General features: G+C 41.7%; 1 protein-coding gene across 1 annotated transcript in view; it reads left to right on the top strand.

Moving 5' to 3' along the window:
* Positions 1-1643: 1643 nt before the first annotated feature.
* Positions 1644-16539, top strand: part of slc38a3b (solute carrier family 38 member 3b) — a 33492-nt gene continuing 18596 nt past the window's right edge. Inside the window, exons 1-2 of the mRNA XM_015958918.3 lie at positions 1644-1851; positions 16086-16237. Coding sequence (XP_015814404.1) covers positions 16134-16237 — 104 coding nt within the window. The 5' untranslated portion in view covers positions 1644-1851; positions 16086-16133. The remainder of the gene's footprint in view (positions 1852-16085; positions 16238-16539) is intronic.

Below are 16539 nucleotides of genomic sequence, written 5' to 3'. Positions count from 1 at the left end.
TTCTTAGGTTTCGGGCTCAAATCACAAAACCAACTGTTTTGCCTAAAATCATCAGGTGGCCACGTTTAAACATCCACAGGATGGAGTTTTCACATTTTGATCAGTTGAAATCGCAGGTAGATTAGTGGCGTTTGCTGCAGAGTTCGTGTTAATTGCGTCGTTAAGCATGGAAAAAATGATTAAATGTGTCGTGAACAGCAAACTGTGTTTAACTGTGCACCAACTGTAAGTGAAGCTTATGTATATAGCAGCTAACAGAAGAAAATCACACCAAAGCTAAAACATATTTAAAAGATGAGAAACAAAAGATCACAAAAGAATAAAGATCATAGAACAAATAAAGAAAGACAATTTTTAACAAATAAAGAAAGACAATTTTTAAAAGATCATAAAACAAATGAATCAAAAGAAATAAAAGGGTCAAAAGCACATCTGTTTCGGTACTTTGAGACTGAAAAAAATAAATATAATTTCCTCCATTAATATTAGTTTGTCCAGACCAACCAGTTGACTTGAGGTCATTTATCATTTACTTTTAGAACAACAAGCCAAGGCTTTTTTTTTTTTTTTTTTTTTTAGCTTTGGTGAATATTTTTAATCAAGAATTGTCCCAATTTTAAACCATTTTAGATAATTGAAAATGATGGGTTTTTTTTTTTTTTTTTTGTTATTTGTCTGATCTTTTAAATTGATATCGTACTTTTTAAAAATATCGTATTGTTTCAGTGATTCTGGCCGGGTGCACGTTTGCAGTGTCTCACGTGTTTTACAATGTGTTCATTAGCTCATTGTGGCCTCTAGAGGTCGCTAATCAAGCTGCTAATCCCATCATTTAGAAAAAATATTTGGCTTTTTGGTTTATTGGCTTTTTGGTGAATTTATTCCTGAGCCAACGTGGATGAGAAACTTCCTCTGCGTTTGTTTTTTAACTATTGCCCATTTCAAAACTTTATTTCAGACAAGGGATATGTCCATAACAAGAATAAAATAAAAAATAAAAATAAAATACAAACACATGCTAACTACAAACCGTATAGGCAGTTGTTCCAATGTTTAAAAAGGACTGAGGAGTACCTCGTGTCACTGTAAATTACAGATGACAGCGCTCTAACAACTTTTCTCAACTTCATCCCGTTGATGCTGCAGGCTTTCGAGTCAGGGCAACGTTTTGATTATCTGATAAATCTGATTATGTTACTGGATTAAACCGAAAGATTGTCCAAAATCTGGATATGTTTCAAATGCAACGTTTGATGAACTAGAATTCACATTAAAATCCTCAACGCACCCACCCAAATAAAACACGACTTAACGTTTCTGCTCTTTTTATGTAAAAGTCACGTTCTCACCTCAGGAGTTGTCCACTCAGAGGGAAAACGGATCTCCCCATTATTCTACAGGAAGCTGACAAAAAGGGCTGTTGTCACTTTTAGAAGTGACTTTTCAGTTTGAGCTGGATTACGCAAAGCGCGACGCAATCCCTTATCCTTTTATGCACCAAACATTTTCCGAAGAAGCCAGAACAAGTGTAACCTGACCTCTCAGAGGGCGCGCGCAGCAGCCAAGGAGAGGAGTGGGGGAGTGGGAGTGTGTGGGGGTTGAGGTTACTTAGGAGGCGGACCTAACGCGACCCCCACAGCTTGGATGAATTTTTTTTTACGATGCTGACCATTTCCCAAAACGCACTTTAGCCGTCGCGTTTGGGGAGAGTCTGTGCGTAAAAAGCCGCGCGCCAGCGTGTAGAAATCATAGATCAGAATAGAGATTAAAGAGGAGAGCCGCGCTCATCTCCACATCAAACCCTGGTTCAGACTCGGATTTAGACTGAAACCTTTGTAAGAAGATTCTTTGGTAAGGCTCAACTAATCTGTTTTTATTTGATCTTAGAGGGAAATTGATCCAATTGATGCATAATTATAGCTTTTTTTATTATAATAAATGATTTATATTATTTAAAGTCCCACATGTGGAGTTCTAACACCTGGTTGGCAGTAAGCAGGATAAAAACCGGCAGAATTTGAGAGTTTGTGTTTCAGGATCTTTTAGTGAGAAGATAGCTGTTTTTAGCAATCAGGGCTGATCCATGCAGAAAGGATGTTTCGGTCTGCGCCCCAAGTCCAGATGTCAACCACCACGACCATGTGCTGCTCGGAGTCTCGGTGACAGACTGTTTGGAGTCCCATCTATTGTTCGTGCGACTCATGCTGCGTGTAAAACTCATGCTTTAGCACAAGGAAACCCAAATCGCGCGTCGCACGCGCAGATTTCTGCTGTGCGGCATGAGGTGTCTTCTTCAGTTTGAGTTTTTCCATCTCTCTCTCAGCTCAGAATAAAACAGTTTGTTGGTGATCCTCAACACCTCATTACGAGTCATCCGCGTCTAGTTAGCACCTATTAAGATGTTTACGAGTGAAACCAAAACCTGTAAATTCTGATAAAATGTCAACGTTGGTTTATTTTTGCACTCGTGGGAAACAGAAACACGTTTATTAAGCTGAAGAAGCAGTTAAATATATTTTATTGTTGGTTAAACATGTGGAGGGAGTGCGTCACGCGAGGAAAGAGAATGCCGCACATTTTCACTTTTCTCACATCATTTTGTGGCTTTGGGTGACAAGAACGACGTTTTCATTAAGCTCGGCTGCGATGATAACCCGAAGGACATTTTTCTTTACTATAAATACGTTTTAGATGTTGTCATTTAAATACAGGGATGTGAAACTGATTTCCTGTCAGTTATGGGGTAAACCAAATAGTTATGATTAAATATTTAAACTAAAACTGATGTAGATTAGTTTTCTAAGCATTGTGAATATGTGTACATCTTTTTAACATTTTAAACGATTGTTTACACAAAGTACAGTAAATGATCTCTGGGCATTGAAGGATATTAACAGACATTTGGATGAAAAAATCAATAAAAGGAAACAAACAAAAAAGTCAATGTAATGACTGCCTGAAGCCACCTTAACGTGACTGGCCTGAAGTTGTTTTTCTTCTGGATAACAGAGCAACAGAGTCTGAAAAAACAGGAAAATCACCCCGATTTAACCAAACAAAGGCTGTTTTATCCTGTGTGTTGTAGCGGATACGTTTGTTTGAGTCTTTTCTAGTGATTTTTAACACATCTGATTCAATCATTGTTTCAGTGGCACTTGATATCATTGAGTGATTTAATGATGTGGTTCACAGAAAAACAGTGTTTAATGATTATTTCTGATTAAAATGTGTTTTTCTTGCAGCCTGAACATGAAAATAGACTCCTACACCTAGCTCCTGCATTAGATTCTGATAGAAAACAGACAGGAAAACTCTAGGATTTGAAAAGTCTGACAGATCTACGTCACACTGTCACTTAACGTTCATGGATTCACCCATCTTGGCTCACGGGGAAGACTGCTGTTGGTTTAGCATCCAGGAGACAGCAGAGATCGTCTCAACTAGAGGAAGCTAGCATTAGCAACTCTGCCACACACCAGAACTCCTCTGGGCTTGTGTTATTTATTTATTTAACCTTTATTTAACCAGATGGATCAATTGAGCAAACATGCTCATTTACAATGACGATCTGACCAAGAGGCAGCAGCTACTTTCCTCTCCAGCTGAATTCTCTGAGCGGATACAGGTGCTAATGGTGCTAATGCCCCCCAGTAGATACAATACATCCCTGTCTAGTAGAGACCACTGCAAATGTATTGATTAAACAAGTGATCCACATCTTTAATGGCTTTTGATTCTTTATTTAACAGTTTCTGCACTTCAATGATCCACAGCAATAAAGTGATCAGACTAAACCTTTTAAGATTTGTATTCAATTTCAGAAATATGTCTTTAGCATGGGCAGCTATATCTTTGTAAGGAACAACTGTTGACCCAGCAGGAAATGAAGTACTCATCTCATGCTTGCTCTAAAGTGAGCGCTGAATGGATGTTACAGAAAACTGAATGAGGAGAAGATGACTTTTGAAACAGTTTTCCAGCTTCTGGGATGCAGGAAGCATGCCTGAAAAACTGACACTGGTTTCCTTTTCCCACAACCTTATATGGGCTTCCATGCTCGGTTCATCTGAGTGGAGAAAATGGAACAGATAAGCTTTTGTGCGTTTGTTGACCTTGACATGTGCAGCGACTAAAGTAGCAGATCGTTTTAGAGAATCAGGACAGGTGCGTGGTGTGTGGAAATCAAGGTTCTGTCCACGCTGGACCCGGTCAGCTGTCCTTGTGTCTCTGGGAACAGATTTGTGTTAGCCTCAGTATCAGCCTCTCCACAGTTTATTATTACCTTATTATAGGGCTCATAATCTCAACGCTCTGTTTTCTATTTATAATGAAGTCATTAAAAATCCATGATCCTCTGTGGACTTTGTATATGTTCAGTCAGGAAGTGCTTCATAATTTTATGAGACACTGTTCCGACTAAAGCTCTCAAGCTGCATCTGTCAGCTGTGCATGAGTCTCTTTAGATTATTTCCTCTTGCACCGTCTGAGCCAACTCTTTAATTTATGCAGCCATAATATGTAAATTATTGCTTCACATGATCAGATGGCAAATTCATGTTTGTTCTAAATACCACAAACAAGTAAAAGCAATAATAAAAGTTTTACTAAGCTGTAACCTGATGGTAGAAATCAAAAGGAAAATTGGCACGACTGTTGTCCACATGACCGGCATGAGAAATACATAGTTTCTCTTCATGAAATTTAGAAATTTCAAGTCTCCAACTACTAATTTTATGGCCACTTCTGCCTTTTCACCTTACAACAGGTGTATGAGGTTAACTGAGAGCTGTGTTGAAGCTAGCTGACTTTAGGGAACTGGACTCTGGTCACTGGTTGCCAGATTTGCTCAGAGTTTGGATGGATGGATTTGAGCCAGTTCAGACTAAGCATTTGGCATCCAAAGACCTGGATTTGAGCTCGGTGTGGACCCAGGTTAGTTTCAGCAGCTGAGCTTGGGCCAGCGTTCTCAGGACGGCATTTGTTCCTGGTTATTTTCTCCCTGACCTCAACGTTGGTCATTATTGAATCTGAACCATTTTGGCTATTAAATCTGAAGAGTGACAGATGATAAACACAAGTCCAAATTCAATGTAAAGGTTCCTCGTTTGCTGGTTGTAAACAAAAGGGGGAGATGAGATGTTTTTCTGTGGGTTTATCTTCTAAGACAGCTGTTGTTCTGGTCTACTAACTCGTGCCTTATCACAGGACTGTTTGGCATGTTTTCTGTTTATTTGATGCCTTTTTAGAGTTTTCTGAAGCAGTTCGTTTAGATATGAATTACTTTTTAATTTTGTGTCAGGAAAACACGTTCGCTGATGTTTTCTGCAGTGGGCATCAAAGGGCCCCAATATTCATAGAGGGGCTAAGTATTGGCCATTTTAAAGTCCTATTAGTCATTTGACCCACCCTTGTGGGGAGCGGTGAGCTGCAGCAGTGGCCGCGTTCAGGAATTATTTGGTGGCTTAACCCCCTAATCCAATTTAAAGCTGAGTGTCAAGCAAGGAGGAATTGAGTCCCATTTTTAGTCTTGGTATGACCCAACTGGAATTGAACCTCAATCTCCCAGAGACTCATACCACTCAGCCACCAAGCAGTGCCTTTAAAGTACTTTAGTAAAGTACTTTAATATAATTATATCTGTATTTTTACTGCACATATACAAAATATAAACACGCACAGTCTTTAACAAATGGGTAATGTATCATTTAAAGTATGTTTTGTGGGTGAAATAAACCAGTGTTTCCCAAAGCTGGGATCAGGACCCCTCTGTGGGTCTCCAAGAAATAAGCAGGGGGTCTTTAGATGGTTTCCAGAAATCAAAATAAAATTCAAAAACATTTACAGAAGTTATGTTTTTAGCATTAATGTTACAAATTTGTCACAAGTGGAGCAGAAGGGGTTTTCTTTATGCTATTTAAACTTTTTCAAGGATTTTGTATTGTCAAATCAGAGATGTCTGGGTTTGTGTGTCTGCACAGTTGCTATTATGTTCATCTGAAGCTGAAAAGTTTGGGCACTACTGCGAAAAATATCCTAAATTCCTATTTGGTTCATTAACGCCACTAGTGTTTGGACTTGGAAATACATCCACATATAATGTGACCATCACGCAAAAGACTGATGAGTGACAAGCCTGGGGCACTTCAGATTTTAGAAGGGGCCAATGCCCCCATGGTCTCACCCCTAGAACCGGCAATGGATTTCTGACAGTTTAGATTTTTTACACTTGCACATGGATAAGTTTAGTGAATATAACAAGAAACTTTGAAATTCAGGTTATCGTATGCATTTTGTATTTATATAGTTAAATAGATTTTGCAATGGATCCTTTAAGGAATTAGCCAGCAGTCTGACATGATTGAATATGTTATCTTCTTCATTTAATTTAGATGGATTTCAATGATACAGAAACTTAATCTAAAGAAATGAGCTACCTCCATCTACATTGTTTTTACTGTAAACAGGTGCATACTTAAAAAGGCCATGAATAAATGTCACCCTGGAACATTTTAAACACACTTTGGTGCTGTAAAAAGGCAGCAGATGGTCATTTTGAAATGACCATATTTCAGAATCAAGGCTGCTCTAAAAGCGTATTGAAGTGCGTGACTGAAGGATCATTACTAAGGGACCCACTGCTGTTATCTACTGTGCTAGCTCAGAATGACCTGCCACATTTCTGCAACCATTCAGGTTTAATTTGAGTTAATTGACTCTTTATGTAACTAACAAAGTTTTATAGAAAATAAGGACTTAATCAGGCACATTCTCTAAAAACATGAAGAAAAATTTACTTGTCCTTGTTTTATTGGTATTTTATATTAAAAAAACAAATTGAACTCTCAAGAATATGGTCACTATCTCACACTTTACTCTTTAATTACATGTAATTAACATTAAGCTCCTCCTTGAACCGTCACCTTATCGTGGTAGAGGAGTTTGAGTGCCCTAATGATCCTAGGAGCTATGTTGTCTGGGGCACTTAGTGCCCCTGGTAGGGTCTCCCATGACAAATTGGTCTTAGGTGAAGGGTGAGACAAAGAACGGTTCGAAGGATCTTTCATGGCGGTTAAAACGAAGAGTCGGAGTACCCGGCCCGGAGGGTTACCGGGGTCCCACCCTGGAGCCAGGCCTGGGGTTGGGGCCCGTGAGCGAGCGCCTGGTGGCCGGGCTTTCGCCCATGGGGCCCGGCCGGGCCCAGCCCGAACCGGATACATGGGCTCGTCCAACTGTGGACCCACCACCCGCAGGAGGAACATGAAGGGTCCGGTGCAATGCGAATCGGGTGGCAGACCAAGGCGGGAGCCTTGGCGGTCCAATCCCCGGACAAGAAAACTAGTTTTTGGGACATGGAACGTCACCTCGCTGGCGGGGAAGGAGCCGGAGCTTGTGGCAGAGGTTGAGCGGTACCGGCTAGATATAGTCGGACTCACCTCGACACATTGCATTGGCTCTGGAACCCGAGACCTGGAGAGGGGTTGGACACTCTACTTTGCTGGAGTTGCTCCGGGTGAGAGGCGGAGGGCTGGGGTTGGCTTTTTGTTAGCCCCGAGACTCTCTGCCTGTGTGTTGGGGTTTACCCCGGGGGACAAGAGGGTAGCTTCCTTGCGCCTTCGGGTCGGGGAACGGGTCCTGACTGTTGTTTGTGCTTATGGGCCAAATATCAGTTCAGAGTACCCACCCTTTTTGGAGTCCCTGGGACGAGTGCTAGATAGTGCTCCATCAGGGGACTCCATTGTCCTGCTGGGGGACTTCAATGCTCACGTGGGCAATGACAGCTTGACCTGGAGGGGTGTGATTGGGAGGAACGGCCCACCTAATCTGAACTCGAGCGGTGTTTTGTTATTGGACTTCTGTGCAAGCCGCAGTTTGGCCATAACGAACACCATGTTCGAACATAAGGATGCCCACCGGTACACTTGGTACCAGGGCAGCCTAGGTCACAGGTCGATGATAGATTTTGTAGTCGTATCATCTGACCTGCGGCCGTATGTTTTGGACACCCGAGTGAAGAGAGGGGCGGAGCTGTCAACTGATCACCACCTGGTGGTGAGTTGGATCAGATGGCAAGGGAACATGCCGCGTAGACCTGGCAGACCCAAACGCATAGTGAGGGTCTGCTGGGAACGCCTAGCAGAGGAACCTGTCAAGACGGTCTTCAACTCCCGCCTCCGGCAGAGCTTTGACCACGTCCCGAGAGCAGTGGGGGACATTGAGTCCGAGTGGGCCTTGTTCCACTCTGCGATTGTCGAGGCGGCTGTTGCTAGCTGTGGTCGTAAGGTGGCCGGTGCCAGTCGTGGTGGCAACCCCCGTACCCGCTGGTGGACACCAGAGGTTCGGGGAGCCGTCAGGCTGAAGAAGGAGGCCTACAGGGTGTGGCTGGTCTGTGGGTCTCCGGAGGCAGCAGACAGGTACCGGATAGCCAAGCGGGGTGCAGCAGTGGCAGTTGGCGAGGCAAAATCTCGGGCGTGGGAGGAGTTTGGTGAGGCCATGGAGAAAGACTATCGATCGGCTCCAAAGAGGTTCTGGCAAACTGTCCGGCGCCTCAGGAGAGGAAGGCAGCAACTCGCTCACACTGTTTACAGTGGGGATGGGGAGCTGCTGACGTCAACTGAGGCTATAGTCGGACGGTGGAAGGAATACTTTGAGGAGCTCCTCAATCCCACCAATGCGCATTCCGAGGAGGAACCAGAGCTGGGAGGCCTGGGGATGGACTGTCCGATCTCGGGGGCAGAAGTTGCGGAGGTAGTCAAACAACTACACAGCGGCGGAGCCCCGGGGGCGGATGAGGTTCGTCCTGGGTATCTCAAGGCTATGGATGTTGTAGGGCTGTCATGGTTGACACGTCTCTGCAACATTGCGTGGTCATCGGGGGCAGTTCCTAGGGAGTGGCAGACCGGGGTGGTGGTCCCCATCTTTAAGAAGGGTGACCTGAGGGTGTGTTCCAACTATAGGGGGATCACACTCCTCAGCCTCCCTGGAAAGGTCTACTCCAAGGTACTGGAGAGGAGGGTCCGATCGATAGTTGAATCTCAGATAGAGGAGGAGCAATGTGGTTTTCGTCCTGGCCGTGGAACTGTGGACCAGCTCTATACCCTTGCAAGGGTGATGGAGGGGGCATGGGAGTTTGCCCAACCAATCCACATGTGCTTTGTGGATTTGGAGAAGGCTTATGACCGTGTCCCCAGGGGCACCCTGTGGGGGACGCTCCAGGAGTATGGGGTGGGTGGCTTTCTGTTAAGGGCCATTCAGTCCCTTTACCAGAGGAGCGTGAGTTTGGTCCGCATAGCCGGTAGTAAGTCGGACCTGTTCCTAGTGAGGGTTGGATTCCGCCAGGGCTGCCCTTTGTCACCGGTTCTGTTCATCACTTTTATGGACAGAATTTCTAGACGCAGCCGTGGTGTGGAGTGTGTCGAGTTTGGTGGCAGGAGAATCTCGTCTCTGCTTTTTGCGGATGATGTGGTCCTCCTAGCTTCATCCAGCTCTGACCTTCAGCTCTTGCTGGGTAGGTTCGCGGCCGAATGTGAAGCGGCTGGGATGAGGATCAGCACCTCCAAATCTGAGACCATGGTTCTCGACCGGAAAAGGGTGGCTTGCCACCTCCGGGTCGGGGGAGAGGTCCTACCTCAAGTGGAGGAGTTTAAGTATCTCGGGGTCTTGTTCACGAGTGAGGGTAGGAGGGATCGGGAGATCGACAGGCGGATTGGTTCGGCGTCTGCAGTGATGCGGACGCTGAGCCGATCTGTCGTGGGGAAGAGGGAGCTGAGCCAGAAAGCCAGGCTCTCGATTTACTGGTCGATCTACGTCCCAATCCTCACCTATGGTCATGAGCTTTGGGTAATGACCGAAAGAACGAGATCGCGGATACAAGCGGCCGAAATGAGTTTCCTCCGTAGGGTGGCCGGGCTCAGCCTGAGAGATAGGGTGAGGAGCTCGGACGTTCGGGAGGGACTCGGAGTAGAACCGCTGCTCCTCCGGATCGAAAGGAGCCAGTTGAGGTGGTTTGGGCATCTGGTCAGGATGCCTCCTGGACGCCTCCCCGGGGAGGTGTTTCGGGCATGTCCTGCCGGCAGAAGGCCCCCGGGTCGACCCAGGACACGTTGGAGAGGTTACATCTCCAATCTGGTCCGGGAACGCCTTGGGGTCCTGCCGGAGGAGCTGGTGGACAAGGCCGGGGAGAGGACGGCCTGGAGCTCCCTAGTTGGGATGCTGCCCCCGCGACCCGGACCCGGATAAGCGGAGGAAGACGACGACGACGACGACGACGTAATTAACATTAGTAAACGATCAGTAAATTACATGAAATTAGTTGAAGCTACAGTCTGCTTTAGAGAGTACACACAACCAGGGTTTACAGATGTCTTCAATGGTGTTCTGCAGCATTTTGTGACGCTCCTGCATTCACACCAGATCAGGTGATTCATTCTCATCATTATGGCACAGGTAGTTACACCCTTTTAGTTAATATCTACCAAAATCAGCACAAAAGAGAATGTCCTGTAACCCGTTAGTGATTCCTAAAGGTGTGGTCCATAAATGTGGTGTCACATCTGCCAGGAACCACACTGATAGGACTAACAGAACCTTTAAGGAACATTTGGGCTACACTTTGAAGATGCTCAGCATCAACAGCTAAGTTTATTATTATTAACTAAACCCTTCAAAACGGACTGTCTGTGGCGTGATTTACCAAACCGTGTTAGAGTGTGTATCCCTTTGAATTACCATTATCTCTTCTATCTCTGGAAACAATCTCAATCAGAGGATGATGATGATGAAGCAGGATGAACAGGTGTTCGGTTTAAAGCCACATGAAGGAAATTTTAAATTGGATGGAAAACAAGGCTGCATCACGTTTTTCTGAAATGACGCAAATGAAGATTTAAAGTTTGAATTTCTTTTTGATTTCTGGGAATACCTGCTTTTAAAGACTTGCTTGCGGAATGATTTATCAAAAGGTGTTAAGAGTTTTTTTTTTAACAATTCCGTTATGTCAGATGATGCGAGAGTCTAAGCGCCACATATGTAGGAGTCACCTTTTACGCTTTCTTCTCCTTCTTTCTTATTTGATTTTAGATTGAATATAAGATTTAAAAAAAAAAAGATTTAATAGCCTAACTTTTAAATTTCTTTAACATAGAACGTGCTACTACTAGTTCATCTGTTGAATTAATTACAGATTTACTTAGATAAAGGCAATAAATTTCATTTAGTTAAGAAAGAGTCTCTACTAAGAAATCGCAACGTATGCAGTCATAAAAACATTACTTGTGTGTGTGTGTGAGTGTGTGTGTGTGTGTGTGTGTGTGTGTGTGTGTGTGCGTGTGCGTGTCTGTGTGTCTGTGTGTGTGTGTCCTGTCTTCTCAATCCCCAATAAGTCGGATGGCTTCTCATGTTCTGTTGGCTTCTTCCTGTTAAAAGGGAGTTTTCCTCTCCACTGTCGCCACATGCTTGCTTAGTATGAGGATTGCTGTACAGTCACACAAACAACAAGTCAGTGACTTGATGCAACCTCCTTATAAACCTTTTAATTAACTGACATAATGAACTGAACTCAGTTGTAATGTTTACTTTGTGAAGTGCCTTGAGATGACTTGTAGTAATTTGGCGCTATGTAAATAAACTGAATTAAATAGAGATGAATTTAGTTCTCATATTTAAACATTTACACACATTTAATGTGTTATTAAATGATACAGCCATAGTTTTGGAAAAGTAAAAGTAAAACTTTACCCCTTGTAAATATTTTAAGGGAATGTCACATTTAAAATAATCCATTTTTAACTAATTATGTCAGCTCTGATTTTTCTTACTTCATTGTGAACATTATAGTTTTAAATTATTTTCTTTCTTGTCAGATGTTATTCTTTTAATTTGATTTCTCAAAAGAAATGACTAAAGTTGAACTGTATCTGTTTCTAACTGCATTTATATGGTTGAATTCATTATAAAATCTGGAAATTTTCAGAGTTCGTAATTGCACATGACATGAAAGTTATTAGTAATCAGCTGAGTGATCCGACTCATCATCTAAATAGAGTCAGTTGGTTTAGATCCAAGTGTGACCGACACGCGTTTGTTTTCATCTCTCCTCATCAGACACACTTCTGGGCTGATTTCCTTATCTTCATCCTCCTTTACTCCACTTTTCTCTAAATCACTGTCTGGTTTTATTCAGACATTAACAAGCAGAAACACTTTCTTAATCGTTTTTGCTCTGGTTCTTCCTCCAAGTGATTCAGACTTTTGTAATGACTAACAAGTACAGGTCACGGTATCCGAAGTGGTTGAAATGAAGGCAACTGAACTTCTTTGGTTTCTTGAAGACATTTCAGTTCTCGTTCGGGGAGCTTTGTCAGTTCTGAGTGGAATGGGAGGGTCAAGCTTATAACTGGCTGTCTATTGTTGCTTAACAAGGTAGTTTCTTCTCATGAAGTAGCAATAGACAGCTACAGTTTATAACCATGACTCCTATATTCCAGTCAGAATTGACAAAGATTCGAACCCTTTTGGGTCACTAACAAGACTTTTCACCTTCGATTTACCTCAAAACTGATTTTAAAAATCTTGTTAACCCTCTCACTGTCTTTATGGGTGACCTTGCGAGGAAAGTTGGCCATTGAGCAGGATTGATGGTTTATCTCTTGAGGTCCATGTGGCAGGGGTGAGGTGGTGCTCACTCCTCACCCCTGCCACATAGACCCAAGAGATAAACCATCAATCCTGCTCAATGGTCAACTTTCATTGCGGGGTCACACCCATTGTGGGAGGGTTACATATTTCTCACTCTAGAGAGGTCCAAGTAAATATTTCTATCAGAATTTAAAAGGTGAAAGTTGGATCCAAAGTTGTTTCTCTAACATTTAGAGATGGATTTGGTCTAATCAGCCATCAGTTTAAACAATTTCCTTTAGAAAATGTTATTCAGTAATGTTGAAATTTTATTTTATTATGTTTTTGGTTGTACTGTCAAATTGCCTATCCGGCATTTTCTATATTTGTCTCCAGAACAACTAAGATTCAGTTTTTATTAGTGTTTTAATATTTTTCTAATATTAGATTGATTTATTTCAATTCCATAAAGTATATACGTATTTCCCTTTCTATCCTGGTCTTGAGTGGACAGATTTGGGTTCAACGCCCAAAGGATTCATGGATTTGATCTTTTAAGCAAAATGCACAAATGAAACTTCTCGTGTTGCCCAACAGTCGTTCCAGCCTGTGACACGTTTTCACAGCCATGTGGTTTCTGCCCGCGCCACGCTGATGGAAACAACCAAGTCACAGTCTCAGTATGAAAAAAAACAACCTATTATATTTACTGTAAATTCAGTAATCCTGAACTTCAACAATGCTCATGAACAATAAACTGTGTTTTCTCCTGGGATCGATGACACAACACTGCCTTTGTGTTTGTGCTATTTTTCTATTTTGCTTTCACCAAATGCACAACAGTAATTTAGCTCTTAAAGGAAGAGATTAGGGGAATTCTGTGGAAACGTTTTTAACAAACTTGTTTTAGGTGGCTGTATTGATGGCCTCATTTCGAGTAATGGAGATTAGTTCCGACCAGATTGATAAGCTAACGGCTAGTCTGAGTTAGGCCAAAACCAAAGGAGATACTTATAAATAACTTTGATTTCAAACATTTTAAAGCACTCACTGCAAAAACAATTTCATGAAAAAATTGGTTTGCAGTCAATTTTGAATTTATTTGATATTATTCTGCTAGAAAAACTGCTTGAAAACTCACTACTTCAACCTAGCTTATACAACATAATTATGGACCTCACTGACATCTGCACTGTTTATAAATGGACTCCACAATTATCGACTTCCGTATTATTGAGGTTCTTTGTAAAATGTTTTTTCCTATTTTTATTTCACCCTGTGTCTTATTGATTTTTAGCTGTTATTTTTGGGAATTTTGTTGTATTTCCTTTTTATCTTTTATCTGGGTTTGACATGTTTCTATAACGCCTGTTTAATTAACCAACATTTTTAGTGTACAGCGCCTTGTTTGGTTGTAATGCCTTGTGAATGCACTTTATAAATAAAATTGGATTGGATTGGATTGGATAGAAAGTTGCTAGCTCAGATACCTAGCTCAGCTGCTAATCTGCATCACAAAGAACCAAAAACATGTCCGTAAATCTTTGGTTTATGTGAAAGCTATTATAATAAATGTTATAATGCTGTCAGTTTCACATAATGCTGCTTTTTTATTTGCAAAAACAAATGGCAGCAGCAGCTAGCAGTAGCTCTAGCATAGTTTGGGGCAATTTTTCCTTGTGTCAGTCTGAAGGTTTTTAGGACAGCATTCAGATGAAATTTTATGTAACTTTTGATGTTATTTAAAGAAGATACGGATAATCTTTCTGTGTTTAGCTGTTAGCTTATCAATTTGTTCAAAATTCATCTCTGCATCTCTAAACCAAGAACATTCAAATGATATTGTTCATAAGCTTTCAACAAAAACCCTTTAAAAAAAACCTGGACTATCCCTTTAAAATAACATTATTTCCTCTATCTCTGGAAACAATCACTATCAGGTGATGTTGAAGCAGGGTGCATGGATGTTTGGTTTAAAGCCACATCAAGGAACTTAAATTTGGTGGAAACGAGGCTGTGTCACGTTTTTCCTGACATGACACAGATATAGATTTTATCTTTGAATGTTCTTCTGATTTCTGGAAACACCTGCTTTTACTGTAATAGCCGCTACTTCTGATTATTGCATCCGGTATCATGATCACATCACTGACTAGCCTTGACTGTGCAGCATGAATAACAGTGATCATCCGGAGGAGAGAACAATGGGAACACTGTGAATCGGTCACAGCAGAAGCTGCTAATAAAACACAATTGTCCATCTGAGTTCACACTTGTTCAGTTGAGGAGGAGTATTTGGTGTGCTTCTGTGAGCCCATAGCTATGGCAAGTTTAATAATATTGAATTAGAGCTAAATGCAATCTTTGGGTTTTGCTTTTGGTTGGTTTTAGACTTTCATTGATTAAAGCTGATTACATTAAACTAGCCTCAGCGTTAGAGTAATAACTGTTTTGCAGATCGTGTTCTCAGAGACGTAATCGTGTCTTGCTTTATGCTTCTGTTCATGGTTAAAAATCCAGTGACTATATGAATAGAACACTGAGAATCTGCACTTTTACTTCATGAAAGAGCAAACAGAACGTAGAAAACTCAAACAGACTTTAACCTCTTGGCTTGTTTGCCTTCCTCTGTACAAAAAAGCCAGACTCATAATTTCTGGAATATTATCTCAACCTGTCAGTGTGTGTGTGTGTGTGTGTGTGTGTGTGTGTGTGTGTGTGTGTGTGTGTGTGTGCATTGCAAAATGTCCAGGCTGAGAGCCGAATGAGCGGAGGAGGTCAGATCTTCTTTGTTGGAAGTCACTGTGTCAAAGTAGAGTTAAATCACTGCAGCTTGTTTGCTGCACAAATATTTTGCATAGTCTAGAAAGGGAAGTCAAATATGTAGAAATGTGAGATCAGACTGACGTGATAAACGCTAACAAAGTCAGATCCAAACCAATGTTCAGTTACTTTGAATCTGCTTTTTGGGACATGCTGTCTGAGAGCTCTGCATCCGCTGACCTGAGATCTGTTATTTCTGGAGTAAACTGGAGTAAAGTCTTCAGCATCTTCTTTTCTCATGTTGCATAATGTGTTTTTTCCCATCTTTGTGTTTCAGTGAAACTGAATTGAAATAAATATGCCACAAATAAAATGCGATGTTAATAAAAGTATTAATTTTTTTATCCTGCATATTAATGGAAAATAGAATTACTCACAGGCATATCTTTAAACCCGCTGAGCAAGCATGTAGCGGCAGAGGAGAGGAAAACAGCAAAAAGATTTTTTTGCAGACAAAAATATAAATGTATAAAATACACAAGAAAACTGTGGAATGGCTTCAAAAAGTGTAAGATCTATGCACAAATACATAAATACATTAAAAAAACTTATTTTAAAGTTTTAAAAATTAAAGCATGTTGTGCAAAAAATAAGAAAATGGTGTAGAAATAAACCTTGGCCTACTCACAACCTTTCATCTTCTGGTTTAGGTTCACATCAAACCCACTCAGACCAAAGAGAGTCCGGCATCTCTGAAGATGGAGCCCTCTCAGTCAGAGATGAACATATTAGCTAACGGGAAAATCCACGATCTTGGAGATGACTTGGTTGTGACGATGAAGACGCTGCTCGGCGAGGATCAGTGAGTCTTGCCTTGTTTGTTGAGTTTGCAGCATCACTTTTGTTTCTCTGTATCAATATCAAAAGATAAGGCGGAACAGATGTCTTCATTTATTTATTAAAAACAACATATGTAGTGTGACTTATTTTGGGAAAAAGAGCTTTTTAAAAAATTTGCCCTGCTTTTGTGCTTGCCTGAACTGTTGGATCATTAAAGAAATGGCACTGAACCATTCAGGTACGTTCGGAGAGAGCTGTGTGAAGCACTTTTATCTGCAGATTTGTTTTAACAGCATCAACAATTACGTTAAATGTGATTTACTG

The sequence above is a fragment of the Nothobranchius furzeri genome, chromosome 3 (genome assembly GCF_043380555.1).
Source record: "Nothobranchius furzeri strain GRZ-AD chromosome 3, NfurGRZ-RIMD1, whole genome shotgun sequence".
NCBI lineage: Eukaryota > Metazoa > Chordata > Actinopteri > Cyprinodontiformes > Nothobranchiidae > Nothobranchius > Nothobranchius furzeri.
Note: the sequence above shows the minus strand (reverse complement) of the source record. Positions and strands in the feature narration are given on the sequence as shown.